At 40.9% G+C, this 19,749-nt stretch overlaps 1 protein-coding gene across 2 annotated transcripts in view; it reads right to left on the reverse strand.

The window, feature by feature from the left end:
* PANK1 (pantothenate kinase 1) overlaps positions 1 to 12,039 on the reverse strand; it is a 37,444-nt gene extending 25,405 nt beyond the window's left edge. The window contains exon 1 of one of the 2 annotated variants that reach the window (XM_034775389.1): positions 11,668 to 12,039. In XM_034775389.1, the coding sequence (XP_034631280.1) occupies positions 11,668 to 11,869 (202 nt within the window). In that variant the 5' untranslated portion in view covers positions 11,870 to 12,039. Of the gene's footprint in view, positions 1 to 10,874; positions 11,096 to 11,667 lie in introns of those variants that run through there. The other variant, XM_034775390.1, reaches the window with a different exon arrangement.
* Positions 12,040 to 19,749: the final 7,710 nt, after the last annotated feature.

Consider the following 19,749-nt stretch of genomic DNA (forward strand, 5'->3'; position numbering starts at 1 on the left):
TAAGGTCTCACAAGAGGACCATTTCCTTCACTGGAGGAGAAAGGTGAATAATACCTTTGAAAATCATTATAGGGAGTTTTAGAATACAGACTTTCCTTGGATGGGATGATGTAAAGCTGAGATCGCAGCCAAATGAACCTTCAGGGACCTAAGAGCAAGGACCAAAGATTTCAAATGCAACAAATAGTCCAAAATGTCCTGAATCCAAGTTGACGTGGGCTGAATTTGCTCGGATGTTGCCCAAATCAAAAATCATTTTCATGTTGTAGACAAATAGATGGATCTTGTAGCTGGTTTTCTACAACTAAGCAGAATTTCCCTAACCATTTCCGAGCATTGCCACTCCTCCCTGAATATGGGGAGAGAGATGAGGGAAGGCATACATCAGGCTCTCTTCACAATTCAGATGGAACACGTCGAAAATGGACTCCAGGCTGACTTCTGCTCAGGAACAGAATTGACGACACTTTCTGTTGTCCTTTGCCATAAATAAGTTGATCGAAGAAGGGATGCCACCCCATTCTCAGAAAATGGACCTCAACACACTATGCAGAAGTGCCAAATTTTCATTTTTTTATGACCAAGCTGGCTGTACCGGGCTCCTCCCTGTTGTTCACATAACACATTGCTGTAGTACTATCCTGGAGTACATGCACTGCTGCTCCTTAAATATGGTCCTAGAAGGTGTTGTATATTGCCTGAAGTTCCAGCACATTGACATGACCAGTTGCTTCCTGTTCCACCCACAAGCCCTGAATCATTAATTAACATTGATGCTCTCCCCCCAATCTATTGAGTAGGCATCAGTAACTAATGTTCTTATTGGTAGAGGACAGACAAAGGGACCCTCCCCCTCTTCCCCCAACATTCCTTACACTGCTCCATCCACCATTGCACAGAGTCCAGTGTTTCTGGGGGCACTCATATAGGACTGTCCAATGACTGGCAACTTGGATGATAGACTAACCTCAGCCATTGCTGATGGGTATGAAGATGCAGCCTCGCACGCTATACTATGTAAATACATACAGCCATATGGCCTAGTAACCGTATGCCTTCACAGGCTGTTGTGGAAGGATGCGATTGGAGGTCCAGACATAGGTGCTGAACTGCCTGGAATTGTTTACATGGGAGAAAGGCCCTTGAATTTATAGAGCCCCAATGAACTTGAATTTTTGGGTTGGGTTTAGAGTAGGGCTGTCGATTAATCACAGTTAACTCATGCGATTAACTCAAAAAAATTAATCACTATTAATTGCACTATTAACCAATAGAATACCAATTGAAATTTATTAAATATTTTTGGATGTTTTGTACATTTTCAAATATATTGATTTAAATTACAACACAGAATACAAAGTGTACAGTGCTCACTTTATTATTTTTATTACAAATATTTGCACTGTAAAAATGATAAAGAAATAGTATTTTTCAATTCATCTCATAGAAGTACTGAAGTGCATTCTCTTTAGCATGAAAGTGAAACTTACAAATGTAGATTTTTTTTATTACATAACTGTACTCAAAAACAAAACAGTTTTTTTTAACTGCGCGATTAATTTTTTTTTTTACATCACGCACCAGCCCTAGGTTAGAGTTGATTTTTCTTTGTGCAGGATCATCCCCAGTTGATTGAAAAGGTCCAATGTGAATTGGACATGACTAAGGACTCACTTCCTGGATCTGCTTCTTACTAACCAATCATTCAAGAATGGGAAGACATGAAGGCCCCTTCTTCTGAGATAGGCCGCTACCCACCATCATGTATGTGGTAAAGACATGTGGGACTGAAGACAGGCCAAAAGGAAGAACTTTGTCTTGGTAGTGTTGGCTTGCGACAAGGAATCTCAGGAACTTCCTGAGATCTGGGAAGACTGACATGTGAAAATAAGCATCTTGGAGATTGAGAACAGCAAACTGGTTGTTGTGATTCAGTGCAGAAATAATAGTAGCCAGGGTAACCATGTGGGATCTCACATATTTGATATACCTGGTGGGACTGCAGCAATCGAGAATAGGTCTTATTCCTTCCTTGGACTTGGAGATCAGGAAACAGCTGGAGTAGCATCCCTTTCCACCATGCTGATGAGGAATCTCCTGTATAGCTCCCAGTGCACAGAGTCTGAATCTGCTGAAGAAGCACTGACTCATAAGAAGGGTCCCTGAAAAGGTACGGGATGGAGGGGAAGACAAAAATGGAATGGAGTACCCCAATCCAAGACTGCTAAGGACCCATCTGTCAGTCATTATTGCTTCCCAAGCACTGCAGAAGTGAAAAAGCCTGTCCCCAAACTGAGATGATGAGGTTGAGATGTTCACAACTGGTCTGCTGCTCTCGATATGCAAGGCAAATAGGCTGCCTGGATGACGGTGGAAGGGGGACAGAGTGGCTGGGTAAAACTAGACCCTGAAGATCTCCTCCTCTGAAACGTATTCCCCTTTCTGGAGTAGTCTTGTCTCAGTTGGTAAGGTGTCTGCCTAAAATATGGTTGAGGGCAGTACTGCTGCTAACTGCCAAAATTATGCATCCTTGTTGCTGGAGTATAAATTTCCAAAGAGCACAGATTTGCTTGGAGAGTCCTTAAAAGAATGTAAAGTCTCATCCATTTTGCCTGAGAATAGAAGTTGACTATTGAAATGTAGGTCATCCACACACTGTTGGCTAGCTGCTGCTACTCCTGAATTCTGCAACTACGATGCTCATAGTGACCACTAAAGCCATAACTCCGGCAACCATATCAGCTACGTGCAGGGCCGATTACAAATAAATCTTTGCAACCAAACTCCACAACAAATGCCTTGAACTCCTCTGTAGAGGATTTGGGTAACTTGTCCATAAACTTGGCTGAACTTGGCTACGGAGTCCCAGGTCACATTATTTTATTTGGATAGCAATGTCTGCTGGTTTGCAGTTTGCATTTGTAAGGAGGCAGTCAAATAAGTTTTCCTGCCCATGAGATCCAATGTCTTTGCCCTCAAGCATGGACTTGTACCTCCCTTGATGTGACCTCTCATTGGCTCCCTGAGATCAAGGACTGAAGAATGTCCACTAGCTTACGTGTTTTCTCCTGCACAAATTAAGGCCTTGGCTACACTTGGGAATTTACAGCGCTGACGTGGCAGCGCTGTGAAGCATGAGTGTAGTCGCGCTACCAGCGCTGCGAGAGAGAGCTCTCGCAGCACTGTATGTACTCCACCTCTCCGAGGGGAATAGCCTGCAGTGCTGCGAGCAAGCGTGCAGTGCTGCAGGCGCTGATTACACTGGCGCTTTACAGTGCTGCACTCGCTGCGCTCGGGGAGGGGGAGGCGTTTTCACACCCCTGAGTGCAGCAAGTTGCAGCGCTGTACAGCGCCAGTGTAGCCAAGGCCAGAGCCTATACACCTAAGGCTGAAGCCAATTGTCTAAGGAGGTCCTGATGTGCCACAAGTCCTCAGTTATTGGTGAGGAAGCTCGTAGCATCAGCACTGGGACCAATGAAGAAGTCAGCACTCTGCAGATTGGCAGGGGCAACACACTCACTTGATACCAAAGCTGAAAGACGCACTCATCAGGTGCACAAGAGCTTTGAAACAAATAGTAAATAAAGAAACCAGTGACAAGATTTTCATGCATGACTAGCGTTGTGCATGTGATGAGGTGTCCCAACATCATGTCAGTTTCTGGAAACTCCACAGAATCATTAACAGGTAGAATGAAAAAAACTGTACTATTTGAGGTGAACAAATATTGTAGTCAACGGGATTATCAACATATGGCAGGATTTATATAATACAGGGGCAATAATTATGTAGCCTACCCACTTTAAAAAAAGCCCAAATGGGACTATGTCTCTCTTTTATTAGGTCATTGGTTTTATTTCTCTCCATGTACCTCACTCCTCTTTTCCCTCTGCTATGGGCCAGGCTAACACCCGTAGAAGAAAACCAACAAATGTTTGTCCCTGAACATGAGCAGTTTCCCTGCAACACTGGGGCAGAGTAAAAACTTAAGTGTGATTTTTTTTTTAAACACCATAGCCACTGATATTTCAATAGTGCAAAAGCACAGCTTTACGGTTTCCTTTGCAGAGTCTAGCACTGGTTGTCTGGTGGAGAGATAGAAGCACAGTGACTGTGTAACAGACTACAATAGGGAACACACCAAATTCGAGTCTGAAAACTCCCATTAAAATCCATCAACTTTGACACTAATAAGTAATAACGTGCAGTGTAAAAGGGCAGCATAATCAGCATCTCTGCATTCTGAATAAAGGATTTACCAATTAAATTAACTTTTTTATTTTTGTTGTTGTTGTTTCAAAACTGTGCTCTTTTACTGGTATTGTTAATTTTAAAAAAATCTGAAAGTGAGGCAAAAAACTATGTTGCCAAAACTATGCCTGCATATTTCTTCAAATTCTTACAGTAGCACTACATCAGTGGTACCAATAAGTAGGAGCGCTAAGGCAGACAGACAGCTGGCATTTTATCTACTGTCTCTTCTACACATGCAGGTTTACACAACTTAGTGGTTCCAATGACTACAACCAATTTATAGTAATGTTCCCACTGATGCAACCACTAATGGGAAGTATGAAGAAAAATACAAGTGTAGACAACTTTTAATTTCAATATTTTGACACCTGTCCCTAAACTAAATATGAATGGATTAATTATTTAAACCTGTGTGTCACAGGCGCTCCAGAATTTAAATTAAGTGACTGAGTTATCAAAAATTGAAAAATTACTTACAGTGCAAATGCTGACATCTATTTGCTAAGAAGTACTGCTACAATATTTTGGATATGTGTGATTTATTATACAAGAAATAAGGAAGTCACTGAATTCCCTGTAAGAGCATTATACTCTTTAAACTATCAAAAATGGGATTATCCTTAGCTAAACAAAACTGCATGATGAGAATAGTTAAACTGCTAATTGACTCTGCTGAGCAGAGGGAAATCCATTCCTAAAGAATCTCATCACCAAATATACATTCCTTGGGAGAAGAGTGAGAGGAGACAACTCTGCTACAGGTCTGCATTGCAGTAGGTTACAAAAAGATACATAAATAAAGTGAAATGCAGTCCTAGAAAGCATAGCATTGACATAGAAAGCCCTACAATGAGTCATAAACACCTAAGAGAATGGAGTAAAAATATTAGAACAGAACAGCAATCTGGTGCAGAACTGGTGTGCACACTTAGATAAATTTGTTTGTCCCCCTGTGAACATTAACATATAGTTTTTAAATGTATAACGGTAATGCTAGATACTGAGTCAAGAACTTATTTGATTGTTACCTGTATATAAAAATCCATCCAGTATTCTTTGACATTTCAAAGCAAAAGCATGCGACTAAGCAAACAGAAGGTATCTAAAAGATTACATAATTAAGTAATCTGATAGCCCAGCAGCTGGTGTGTATCTGGGGGAAAGGTTCACTCATGGGTAATATAACGAGGAATCCTTGTGGTACCTTAGAGACTAACAAATTTATTTGGGCAAGCTTATGCCCAAATAAATTTGTTGGTCTCTAAGGTGCCACAAGGACTCCTCGTTATTTTTGCTGATACAGACTAACACGGCTACCACTCTGAAATCTGTCAACACGGGGTAATATAGTACATCTTATCCAGTATCCATATTTGCTTGAGCCCATATAAACATTACTGTACAGAATTATGAAATGATAAAACCATGCAGTTAAATATAGAAATACTTTTTTGCATTTTATTTAGCAGTTGTCAAGAGTACAAAATAGAACTTCAAAATATATGTTCCTTAGGAACAGAAACTCAATCAGACTCACTAGATAGAGTACCGAGAACACAAAAGTACTTTTCACATTTTTCAAATTATTTCCAGCTAGAAGTATTGCAAGTTCGGGCGTTTTGTTTTGTTTTTTCGCTTGGAGCGGCAAAAATGGTGGAGCCGGCCCTGGTAGTATGGCTTTCTTAAGTGGCTTCTTTTACACTTACACCCAGCTGGTGTCTTGTTAAGAAACCCTCAAATATAGAAGGATGGCTCTGGAGTAGCATGTACTCAGAATTTTGGGCAGGGGACCTCAAGGTTCCTACTGACTTTATAGAATAGACATACAGCTAAAACCTGGCACTTGGGAGAATTTATCCCACATTGGTTCTGTCATAGCTCTCGGAGCAACTGTAACCTCTTAAATGGTCTCACAGCAACAATAGGACACAAAAGGGATTGTCTTAAAAAGTGTGATTATCCAGTGAACGTTACATAATCTGGTTCCCATTTGGCTTTTTGCATTGAAGATGCCACTTATATCAGTATAACTTATGTCTCTCAGGGGGGTAAATAACCCTGTAAATAACCGGGCAACGTAAGTTACACCACTTAAACACTGGCATGGACAGCACTATGTTGGTGGGAGAGCTTCTCCCGCCAACATAGTTACCACCTCTTGTGGAGATGGTTTTATTATGCCGACAGGAGAGCACTCTCCCACTGGCATAGAGCGCTTCTAGTGTAGCTGTGTGAGATTTAACTACTGCTTACTACTAACTACTACTTCCTCATCAACTGGAGAAAATAAAGGTGGATGGCATCTTCCTCATTTCTGCCAGATGCTTCCTGTAAAATATCTGCCTTGGGTCTTACGAAGAATCTAGATGCAATAATCATTTTTATTTTACTGATTATTTCTTGAGCACTGCATAAATGCTTAAATTTAAAACAATTACTGAATCAAAGTTAAGTATTTGTTTTTGCTTTGTGTCAAGTAAAGCCTACCTGCTTATCTGTCACCAGGACCCCAACCTTACATCCTATTTCTGCTGTGTGTGGGTAGTAGGCATCTCAAATGCTACTTAGTTCAGAGTGTCCAGGGCTCATTGAAGAACTACACCGAGTCCATCCTGTTACATAATCTTAGAATAAACAAAATGACACTAACCTGGTAAGTGCTTATTGAGTGCCTATACTGCCTATCGGGGGGAAAACACATACAGATGTTTAGTATGATCGCCTAGTCACATAAATGTGAGGACGGGTATGTTTATTTGGGTGTGTTACTCCAAACATACTGTAGACTGATTACCTAAAAATGTAATTTTAAAAGATAAGCAGAATCAGACTGGGTCATTTTTGAGCAAGGTACCTCCATGGAAAACACAGATGCTGCAAGAAGTGATGATGATTTAATAGGAGGCCCAGTCTTAGGATTTGTGATTGGGCAAGCTTCTGAAAGTGAGGAGGATCAAGCCAGGTCATGATTTCTCTAGCTTTCCAGTCTTATTGCAGAAATGCATGAGTATGTGCGATTCTACTTCTGCAGAAGGAGATATGGCATCTTTTCATCTCACAGGATGCAGAGCCCCAAAGCACCACTTGCTTTGCGTTTGCTTACAGCCACACTTATTTGCTAGACAGCACTCTTTCCTCTGAGTATTGAAACAATTCTTCAGCATGCTGTTAGGGGACACTGTACTGCCAGAGGTGTTTTCTTCCGATGAGATGTAGAAAAGAAACCCTGATCATTAGAAAATCCATAGCATTTTGGTTTAAAGGATGGAGCGCTAATGTCTTGAGTGACATCCAGTGAATAATTCGGTCCTGCTTACTTTAAGTTCTCCCTGCAGTTTCAGTTGGAGACAAACAAACTTATATAGTATTGCTGGCAAAGGACATAGTTGCAACTTTCCATCCTACAGATGCCTGCATGTCACTGTGGGTGAATAAGCCCTGTGTTTTTCAGGCAGCAAAGCATTTGGGAGTAAAAGTGCTATATAAATCTATGCTGTGTGCATGTGTACCTTGTATGTGAATGATTGCAACAATCTAACTACAAGTTGGCTCAAAAGCAATATATGCTATATGACGCTACAGCTTGAAACATTTAGAAATTACAACTAGTGCATATTGCAGGTCCTCTCCTATTAAGTAATGCTGCTTTCCAGGAGCGCACATTCTCTGTGACACAGAGTAGTTGCCAATTGATTTTCAGGTAGTGTTTCTGATCAGTACCCTTAAAAGGTCTGTCTTGACTAGAAGTGGTTAAGCTTAGCACATGCTGGTTAACCTTGACCTAATTTGACCTTTTTCCTAGCGTATGCAGGATAACACCTTGAAGCATGATTTAGCTAGCTGAGGTGTACACTAGGCGACCTATGTGGCTACACCACTATTTGATGGGGAACGACACAGAAAGTTAGCTATGAAGACTATCCCTGATCATCATCATCATTTTGTCTTTCTGGATATCATAATTCCTTGCACTGCAAAGCACATCTGAACAGGCTCATCACGTGGATGCTCTAAAATAGTTGCAAAAACTTAACATGGTTATTCCATGTAAATGAAACCTTTCTGTAAAGAGCTGTGAGGTTAGGGCCTAAGCTAGCTACATATATGCACAAGTGATCAAAAAAAAAAAAATCATACAATAGGTCACCAACAAATCATTCAGTGCAAGTTAAAATAAAACTATCCTTTTGGAGTGGCTGGGAGGGAATCCCCAAACAATAATAGAATCAATTCAAGAGCTTCACAAAAGTAGATACCATATCCTCACTAGCAAACAGTTTTAGTTTCAAGTGAGAATGTTCCCCTCCTAAAATCCTGTATTTCCAGTCTTTATTCCTGTCTGTCATGTTCTGGCAGACACCATACCAACCATAATAAATGTCTCACTTAGGTGGATTTAGAATGCAATTATACCTTCAGTTTGACAACTTTTTCTTGTTGGTATACTAGGAAATGCTTTGCACATTGTGAAAGAAAATTGACAAGAACAGTGATCAATACTAAAAGACTTAGTGCATTTACCACATGCATTTTGCAATGTGCCCTTTAACACACATAAACATCTCCAAGCACCAATGTTAAACATCATACAAAACCAGAAAAACAGGATTGTTCATGGTTGTGCTCTACTCAGATCCTGTCAATGCTACACTATTTTCTATACCTTTGCTCTCTGGTGAACAATATAAAACATGTTAAAATAAGTGCTACAATATACTATTCTCCTGGAAGTGTAATACATAGCTGTAAATATACTTATGTACAAGACAGCTGTAGAAATTCCAAATTTGCAGATGTTATTAAAGAAATTCATCTACTGCCTTGAGCCTGAACTGAGTCTACTGGGTGTTTGTTTCCCCATCAACTGGTGTCTTCAGTAGGACATGGCAGGTCAATAATTTTATAATCTTTACTATTGAATTGTTTACCATGCTTCTGGTCCCTTTCAGAAAAAGGTTTGAAGGAATTAAATGCCTTATTCCCTCTTATTTAAGAGATTATGTGACTCCATAGAAATCTTATCCTTTTGATTTTTTCATAATACTCAGAATTATATTTTTAAACTTTGACACAATTATAGATAATCAAAACTACCAAGGAAGTATGCTAGTCTGTGGTTTTGTTTAATTGCACCTCAAATATGCATTCTAGGCTTAATTATTATTCTTATAGTTTTTAAAGTAGATATCACAATCATTTTGCAAACAAGAATTAGTCTGTCACATTCAACTCTTCCTTCTACCAAATGCAGAGTAGAATGTATACAGGTTACTGCAGAGGTTAAATGACTACTCAATGCAGACATACTGTTTATACTAAACAAATAATAATAATAATAAAAAAGATATTGAGTGGTGACATTTAGATATTAAAGTTAAAATAAACCATTTATGTGAAAAAAAGGTTCTTAATAAGTAGTGCTATGAAAGTTACAGCTCAACAAACAAGTTATTTTTTAACAATAAAACAGCTCTGTTCCTACAGTTAGTTTGAAAGGAAGGTGTTTTCTTGTTTTTAAATCTTTTCACTGTAAGCTACTACTATCATTGGGCAAGTCAAGGAGGTGAACCACCACCACCGAGGATATAAACAAGAAGTTTTTGTTGCACCTTATTAACTACCAGGTTTTTTAACCTACCAAAAAACCAAACTCCAGTCCAGTAAGCCTGTATTAAAATGAAGAACAAAGTTATCTTTGAATGTGTTGGTTTAGCTTTATCTCCTAACAAGTCTTTTTTACACATTTGGTGAGAAAGAAACTTTACTTTACAACAAAAACACCAAAAAATTCCACTGGAGAAGGCATCTATTATCAAAACAATACATCTCATGGAATCCAGAAGAAATCCAAGATATCTTAGATATTTTTTTTCACATTTTAGCTCAATCTACACACAAACTATTTTGTGCTTAGTTTAAACTTCATTATGTTTTGGCACAGGGTATTTATGGTTCTAACTATTTCTGATTACTTGCTCAGAATATGCTGAACTTTAAAACCCTACACAAAGTAGAAAGTGAATGAGGTCAATAAATCTCAGTTCCAACCACTACAGCAAGCATGCAGCAAACAGTAGAGCGGTTTGTTCCCTAATGTCAATTCACAATTGGATTTACATATAAAGTTTTTGAATTAAATAGCTTTCTTTCATAATTGAACCTAGGTATTAAAAGTCATCCATTACTAAGAAAATAGAGTATGTTATCAGTAATCAAGAAACACATAAATAGTACAAATATTTTGAATACATTTGGACTTCCAGCTTTAAAAGAAATATGTTAAGTGGGTAGTTAATTTACCAGTCCTTAAAAAAAATAAAAAAACAACAACAACAACAACACTAGGCAATAACCACAAAGAATACACTTTACATTCAAATTTCAGATTGTATCAGCAGTATAAATAAAAATGCTTCCAATAAAGCAGATGAACCAAACGTTTCATTTCTGGATGAACTATTCTTCATTTTACAGGACAACATATACAAGTACAATATTATTCCTATGCAAAAGTGATTTGCATTTCCTTTTTTTTTAGTAATGAAATACGAAAAAACAGCAATAAAACATTAACAAGTCTACTAATGACCTTAATTCAGATGTCCATATCATTTACTTACAATGGTTCTTGGCAATTATGAGCTTCATTGGAATGTCTAAGTCACAGAGGACCATGCCAAAGACAACTAAATTAATAACTGATTCAAGGTGTCGCCTACTGATAATCCAAGGCTATATCAACTACAAATTTACATCCCAAGGTATCGGAACTGTAAGCCTTTTTTAACAAGGTCACATTTATGCCAGTTGTAATTTAGGAAATCTCTCATTTTAGCTTTCAGACACAGCAATTTAGAAACCAATCCACAAACCCACCACCTTCCAGCCTCCTCATTGGTCAATCGCTGACCCAGCCCACATGGTATCAGTAGGTGTGTCCCCAAAACACCAGTTTTATTGGCTGGAATAAGATGGTATTTAATGAACTGATTTTGCCGGAGGGGTGGGGGGCGACTGTCAGTCATACTGCAGAACTCCTCAGTACATTCACCAAGCTAGCGAAAGGGGGAAGAATGGGCATCCCTCCACCCCTGCAGCTGGCCTTAGAAAATCCCTGACCTCAAACAGTGAAACAGATACAGAGGACTTGGACTCGTTTATAGGCAAAGTCCTTGTTCTCCAGGAGGAGGTCACACGGGATCCCTTTTCCCCTAAAAGACTAACAGGAGCCTGGGGACCTCGGTGGGGCCAGGCAATAAAGGAACAGAAGTCGGTGAGCTAGGGCTTGTGGGTGCACGCGTAACAAGCCCTTCTCCCCGCGCCGGTGGAGCGGGGAGCTGGCGAGGCAGCGCTGCAGGGTGTATGGAGGGCAGCGGGCGGCGCAAGCCTGAGCCCGGCGCATGCATGACTTACGCGGCCTGTTCCGTCTGCCCGAGTCCAGCCGTCTCCGCAGCCTGCATTTCTTGGCCGGGGAGCCGTGGCCGGGCACCGGCGGCTCCTGGCGCAGCAGCGGCGGCGGGTGGAAGCCGTTGTGCAGCAGCCCGTTGAGCAGCGAGCCGGAGGGGGCGGCTGCCGCCGGCGGGGCGCCAGGCTGGGCTCGGGGCCGCTCCCCCATGGCGGCGGCCTCGCTCCTTTGTCTCCGCGCAGCGGGCGGGTTGGGTTGGGCCGGGCTGGGCGGCGGAGCCTCAGCGCCCGCAGCTCATGCTGGTCCCGTCCCCGCCGCAACCTGCTCTGGATGCGGCGCCGCTGCCGGCGCCCCCGCCCCCGGCCTCCTGCCGGCAGCACACGGCGCAGGCGTCCGGCCCGCTGCGGAGGGGGGCGGTGGTAGCGGCAGCAGCATGGAGGCGCCCCGCGGCCGCCTCTCGCCCGCTGCAGGGACGGAGCGTTCCGGGCTCGGAGCCGCCGCTGCCGTGCGCGTTCCCGGTGTGCGCACAGTTCGGCACCGCGTTCGGGTGCGGGGTCGGGGGCCTGCCTGGCTGGGGATGTGCCGGGGCGGGATGAGCGCCCGGCCCTGTCTGTGCTTGCTGTCCGCACCGCCTCCGCAGCCCCGCCACCTCGGGGCTGTGCGGCGTGTCCGGGGTTGCCTGCTGCCTGCCTTTAGTCTGTGTGCTGCTTGTCTGGCTTTGCTTATGGGATCTGTTCACCAATGCTATGTTTCTCTGGCTGCCTACTGTCTGTGTTGTTTCAGAGTAGCAGCCGTGTTAGTCTGTATCCGCAAAAACAAACAGGAGTACTTGTGGCACCTTAGAGACTAACAAATTTATTTGAGCATAAGCTTTCGTGGCTTTCGTGCATATGCATATGCAGCCGAAGAAGTGGGCTGTAGTCCACGAAAGCTTATGCTCAAATAAATTTGTTAGTCTCTAAGGTGCCACAAGTACTCCTGTTCATTTTTGTCTATATTGTGTTTAGCGCATGGGTGCCAGGTTTGTATAGATTTTGGTGGTGCCCAGAACAGGTCCAAGCAGAACCATCCAGTCTGGGGCAACTGCCCTGGGCCTTGTGCTTTGGGGGGCCCTGCAGTTCAGGGAGATGTGGGGTCCAGGCAGAGCCATCCAATCCATAGGACAGACCAGAACAACTGCCTAGGCCCTGCGCTTCAGGGGGATGGGGGGTCCAGGGTGGCCTGGAGGGTTAGCAGGGGGCATCACGCCGAGCAACCTGGCCCCAGCCTGCCCCACTCCACCTTGTCACCGCCTGGCTTCGCTCGGGGGAGGAGGAGGCAGAAACCGGAAAGGCTTGGGGGATGGGGTGGAATAGGAGCGGGCTGGGGGCAGGTCGCTCGATGCTATTTGTGCTGCTACACCGGCACCAGCCCCTCCCCTCCCCCCACTAACCGCCAAGCTGCCCTGGACCCAGAGCCCTGCACTTTGGGGGGCCTGTGATTCAGGGGGTTGCGGGGGTCAGGGTGGCCTTGAGGGTTAGTGTGAGGCCTGGTGCTGGCAGCAGCGAGCAACCTGGCCCCAGCCTGCCCCCTCTCTGCCCCCATTCCACCCCCGTCTTTTTCAGATTCTGTCCTCTCCCCCAAGCGACGCTGGCAGAGCAGAGCAGGGTGGGCTGGGACCAGGTTGCTCGCTGCTGCTAGCACCAGGCCACCCTGGACCCTGCATCCCCCTGAAGTGCAGGGCCCCCTGAAGAACGGCAAGTCCAAACATTAGTGGAGCGGGGCCCACGTTCCTAAACACTGGTGAAGCACGGGCACCACGGACCCATATAACTTGCCGCCTGTAAGTGTAGCGTATATATGTACAAACCTGTATGTGTGGCTTGGGTATAGAGTGCTGTGAAGATGCGTCCACTGCCTCTGCATGTCTATAAACTCAGGATTTCTGTGCATGCTTTGTGCTTCATGGAGAGTTGTGTATCTGCATGTATGATCTGTTTTGTTATTTTTGTGTGTGCTGTTACATGATTGTCAACAGTGACTACTCAGACCTTCAGTGCATGTGACCTCATGCCTTTCCGGTTTGTTGGCTTTAACTACAAGTCTTTGGCAATCCTTTGGTGACTCAGATAGTTTATCTGGCCTCTAAACAGTGCAAAAACCCATTTACTGAATGAAATATTATTAAATGATAAAATGCATTAGCGTAACAAAATGCATATAAAATTAGGTGAACTGCATGGTACCTACTATTGGGTATTTGAAAATCACCATAACTGAAACACATTACAACAAGCATGTTCTGGGTGTTGGTTCATTCTTTCCTAAATGTGGTTTTCAAACTGCAGATATATTACTGATTGTTTCATAGGGTGCTGGTGGGTCAGTTGGTGCTGGCTCCCTATATCCAGCTGCTATTACAGGTTTCCAGGCTCTTGTAAAGAAGAAGTGGGAAAGAAAGGAGAGAGAGACTAGTTGCCTCCAGTAGGGGTTTTTGCTCCAGTAAGACTAGACAGCTCCTTTCTCGCACCATCAGAAGCAAGAATGAATGGCCAGGGAATTATGTTCAGGGGAATAGAGGACTAGGCTACAGCAAACCTCATGCAACAGGGCAGAGTAGGGGAGAAAGGAATAATACAATTGAGAGTGCGAGATTAAGATAAAAAGGTGACAGTACTTTTGGGGGGGAATGCACTGAGCACTTACCATTTTAAAGAAGATTAAAGTACCTACATACTTTTGTGATATTTTACCACATGAGCAATTGCTGTACTTGCAATAGGGATGCTGTGCAATCATAAACAGGACTACTGATAACAGGTTGGGAAGGGATGGGGTCTGTAAAACAATTCCTGGATTAAGATCTAGTCAGCACTATGATAGTTTGAGAATCCCTGCCTTACTATATTGTATCTAAACTAAAAGCCAGACCACTGCATCTTGAATTGTGATTTGGTGACCATCAGACCACATGTGGTCCATGGAGAGTTGGCTCTTTAGTGTGCTGGCTTTTCTTCTTGATTCCATCTGCTAATGCACGTTATAGAAAGCTAAGGTACATTAAATACTTTCCTGATATTATTTTCCCCATGTAAATTGCTGCAGGTGCCACAGAAGTGCTACACAATTGCACATGAAGAGTGGTAGACTCAGTAGTTTTGAATATGAGAAATGGGGCCATGAAAAACTGTGTCTGTAAGATGTGGTCCTTGCTATTAAAGTATAGATGAGTCTAGATAACAAAAACCACAACTGTAAACAAAAAAAAATAGTATTCCAAAATGCAGAAAGTGTCCTAAGATAAAGAGAAGGGTGTGATGTCAGATGATCCAGCTGACTCATTAATATGATTAACAGATCTGATTTAAGTGCCTAATAGAGTGTGGAGGAATAGACACTTTTTCATATGTGAAACAGTTTTGAATTAAGCTTTATCCTAGGGCTGTCAATTAATTGCAGTTAACTCAAGCAATTAATGAAAAACAAATTAACTAGATTAAAGAAAGTAGTCACAATTAATCAGTTTTAATCACACTGCTAAACCATAACAATAACAATTTAAATTTATTATAAATATTTTTGGATGTTTTTCCATGTTTTCAAATATATTGATTTCAATTACTACATAGAATACAAAGTGTACAGTGCTCATTTTATATTATTATTTTTATTACACATTTGCACTTCAAAAAAGATAAAAGAAATAGTATTTTTCAATTCATCTCACAAACACTACAGTGCAATCTCTTTATCATGAAAGTGCAACTTACAAATGTAGTATTTTGTGTTATGTAATGCACTCAAAAAAGTGTAAAACTTTAGAGCCTACAAGTTTATGCACTTATCCACTCAGTCCTACTCTTTGTTCAGCCAATCGCTAAGACAAACAAGTTTTACATTTACGGGAGATAATGCTGCCTGCTTCTTATTTACGTCACCTGAAAGTGAGAACAGACATTCACATGGCACTGTTGTAGCCCACGTTGCAAGGTTTTTGTGTCAGATATGCTAAGCATTTGTATGCCCCTTCATGCTTCGACCACCATTCGGAGGACTTACATAGGCGGGTCGTCCATTGAAGCTAATAGGACTAGTCAAGTGCATAAAGTTAAGCAGGTGTATAAGTCTTTGCAAGATCAGGTCCTAGAATAAGACATATCAATTCTTTGTCTGTCCTTCAAAGGCATATTTGAATCTCAGAAGTCAAAGTAGTCCCCCAAATCCACCCCCTCACTGCTTAATGTTGGCTCCTCATTAGCTTCCCCTCATCTGCTATTGAAATAAAATGTGGCAAATTTATTAATTAAATAAACAGAGCTGGACAGGAAATGGTTTACTTGACTCATAATAATTTTTTTTCTCTCACCAACAGATGTTGTTCCAATAAAAGATATTACCTCACTCACCTTATCTCTCTACACCTAGCACACCACTTTCGTGGTATTTATCCATAAATGTCATATGAGTTCTCTAATAAAAGCCTATGTCAGTGATCCTCACAATCACTGCAAGATGTATGTTTAAGGATTTGTGTACATGTGCTAGAAATATGTTCTAAAGTCTGTCACCAGCCAAAGAGAAAAACAGGTGTCTTCCAGACAGGAAGTCTTTCTGTCAAAATGTAAATTAAACATTGTAAGCTAGCACAATGGGAGCCTTATTTACATACTGAGCCAGGACTTGGAGGAAAGGAGCACACTGGAGAATGAACGACAAGGGCTTGCCCTGTCTCTGGGGGCAAACAATGAACTTTGGGGGATATAAGGGAAAGGCAAAAGGACACCCTTTTATCCTGCATCTGAGGAAGTAATCAGGCAGTGCAATTACATTCATGAAAACAGGATCCCAGCCTGCCTTGGTTGGAAGCACTGTATAGGACATTTGGGTGAGAGAGACTTCCTGACACAGAAAGTTAGCCTGTTCAGTTACACCTCTGGAATGTGTTATGATTTTGTTTTATATGTAAACTTTCCACTTCCATTTTTTACTGACTAGCTCTTAAATCTTAATCTTTGATAGTAAATTTGTGATTGTTTTCACTATAAACATAACTCAGTGCTGTGGTGTTATACAAGAAGCTGACCCTGTGTTGAATCGAACAAGCTGGGGGGTATAATGTTCCTCTGGTATAACTGAGTGTTCAGTGGATAAGGGGCTAAACAGTACAGAGGAACACTTGAAAGGGGCTTGGGGACTGAGTACACCTATTGTTAACCTGCAAGGCCAAGTAAGGATTGGCATTGCCCTGAGGAGATGGTTTGGGTGGCTAATATCCTGGAGTTAAGCACAAACAAGTCTTCCTCTTGCTGGAGGCAGGAGGTTAACAAGCTGACTCAGAGTCCTGGTACTCCAAAAACCATCACACACGTAAAATATGGTTCAAAGCAAATCCTGCTAATAAAGTTTTAACTTTTGAATATAGGGAAAGGTATGACCTTACTAAAATCTGTGTTCTTACAGAGTTCATCATAAAATTGGTTAGTGATGAACTGGCAATTTCAAAGCAAACATTTTTAGAGGACACCACCCTAGCAAACTTAATGATAGTGATGGTTAAGATAAACCATTTCCTACTCACTCCATTTTGGAAACCAGCTATGGCAGACTTGAGGAGGGCTAGATCATTAGTTTGGCTGTGTTGTCACTTTGATTTGCATTACTTTACATTCACGTTGAAGTTAACTATTGTAGTCCTTACTCAATGCTTAATCAGACAAATTTCCATTGTTTTCAATGAGTTTTGCCTGATTAAGGAAAATCTAACAAACTGAGGATCAGATTATGCTGTATACAGCTGTGGAAGGGGGAGACAAGAAGGCTTCCTTCCAGTTTTGTGGCCTGCAGAAAAGCTGGGCATATCTGTACTTTGGAAAGTGCAGCGGCTGCTCCTTCTCTGTTCCTCCAGGGTGCACACAATGCCCTAGAGGGGGATGCAGGGCTATTACTTCACTCCATATTACACCATCCCATAAATGGTGACCGGTGCAGCAGGAAAATAAGCAGCACTCTTATGTTTTCCTCCCTCCAGAGTAGAGAGGTATGTCTCTGCACTTATGTTAACATGGGGTTGTGTTTAAATGGCCCCAATGGTTTGTTTAAACTTTCGGTGTTGAAAAAGCCATGTAATTTGATTGTAAGACTCGGCTAAAACCACATACAATACTCAACAGATGCTTAATCTTTCTAAAAGTATCAGTTTTAAGTACTTATTTTCAAAGTACTGAAGAGTCCTGAGAAGGAAGGGGCTGTGCTGTGAAAACAAGTTCTTTCCTAAAGGCTCCAACTATCTGGTTACCCAGGTGGGTAAAAAGAAGCAAGATTTTTAGAAATAAACATTACATGAGTGTCCTGTTGGTTTGCCATAGATCTGTTCCCTACTACCACTAGAGTTGGTGACCTTTTAGGGTTGTATATAAAGTAGAGCTGTCAATCGCAAATTGCAAGTGATTAACTCAAAACAAATTAACTTGGTTAAAAAAATTAATTGTGATTAATTGCAGTTTTAATTGTACTGTTAAACTAATAGAATACCAATTTAAATTTATTATACATATTTTGGATGTTTTTCTACATTTTCAAATATTGATTTCAATTGCTACATAGAATACAAAATATACAGTGCTCACTTAATATTTTTATTACAAATATTTGCACAGTAAAAAAAAATTGTATTTTTCAATTCACTTCATACAAGTACTGTAGTGCAATCTCTTTATTGTGAAAGTGCAACTTACAAATGGATTTGTAGGCTCTAAAGTTTTACATTATTTTATTCTTGAGTGCAGTTATGTAAAAAACAAATAATTCTACATTTTTAAGTTTCACTTTCAGGATAAAGAGATTGCACTACAGTACTTGTACAAGGTTAATTTAAAAATACTATTTCTTTTGTTTATCTTTTTTACAGTGCAAACATATATAGCGAGCACTGTACACTTTGTATTCTATGTTGTAATTGAAATCAATATATTTGAAAATCTAGTAAAACATCCAAAATATTTAAATAAATGGTATTATATTACTGTTTAACAGTGCAATTAAAACTGCGATTGTTTTTTTAATCTCGTGATTAATCACAATTAATTTCTTAATCGTTTGACAGCACTAACATAAACTGAACATTTTAGTGAATAGTACAGCTCAATATATATGTAATGAGCAAGAGTTTTTCTCTTTAAAAAAGAAAAGAGAATTTCCAAACTTTAGTGTTTCACTGATTGAGTGTTCGGGGACAGAAACAAAAGAAGAGACACATAGGTACAGACCTCTTTCTCATCACTAGGCACATTGTGCTAAAAATAATTTCAAGGACCTCTCCTGTCTATATGCAACTTACATTTTTATTCTGAGAAAATCAATTTTGAAGTCACACTCTTCTTACTAAGACTCCTAGAATAAAATGTAAATTTTTCTGTAATACAATAGGGATCACTGAACTTATTGTGAACAAAAAGTTCTTTTGAATATACTGTGTCTAGGGCTAACTTTTTACTTTGATTATCCTTTACGTTCCTAGGAACAAATCAGATTTCTAGAGCTCCTGGCTCTGAAGTGCTGGCAAACTTTTAATTTTGTTACACTGAGAGACTTACCTTATTTTTACATGGAACTTGGAGACCGAGGTTATAGAATTACTTGTAGTCAACCACTCTAAGCAAAGGCATTATGTCTCTATTCATGCTTTCTTTTTGTTGCACTGAGGAATTTATTGTTTTAAAGTTCTCTCTGTGCCCACTGAAAACAGATGTTATTATCCTATCACATCACAAGCTCTAATTAATCACAATAATACATAGCAAGACAAATACTTTCTTCGGGCTGGTTGTTCTGTCTAGGGATACTGGGCATCAATTTATTTTTATTTTTCTGGCCAATTTATAAAATACTCCCAGTACTAAGGTTTCAAGGCACACAGTTGTTATTTTTTTAAATACACCATCTCAGTTTAATGAGGAAATAAAAAAGAGAGAGAGAGAAAATAAATACCAGTCCCTTCATAGAAAGGCTTGGGAAAATAATTGGAGCTTAGTGACCACTATATTAATGATTAAGAGTAACAAATTATCATAATATCTTACTAGGCATTATGAATAAACCTCCAGATGCACAAC

This window comes from Trachemys scripta, chromosome 7 (genome assembly GCF_013100865.1).
Source record: "Trachemys scripta elegans isolate TJP31775 chromosome 7, CAS_Tse_1.0, whole genome shotgun sequence".
Lineage (NCBI taxonomy): Eukaryota > Metazoa > Chordata > Testudines > Emydidae > Trachemys > Trachemys scripta.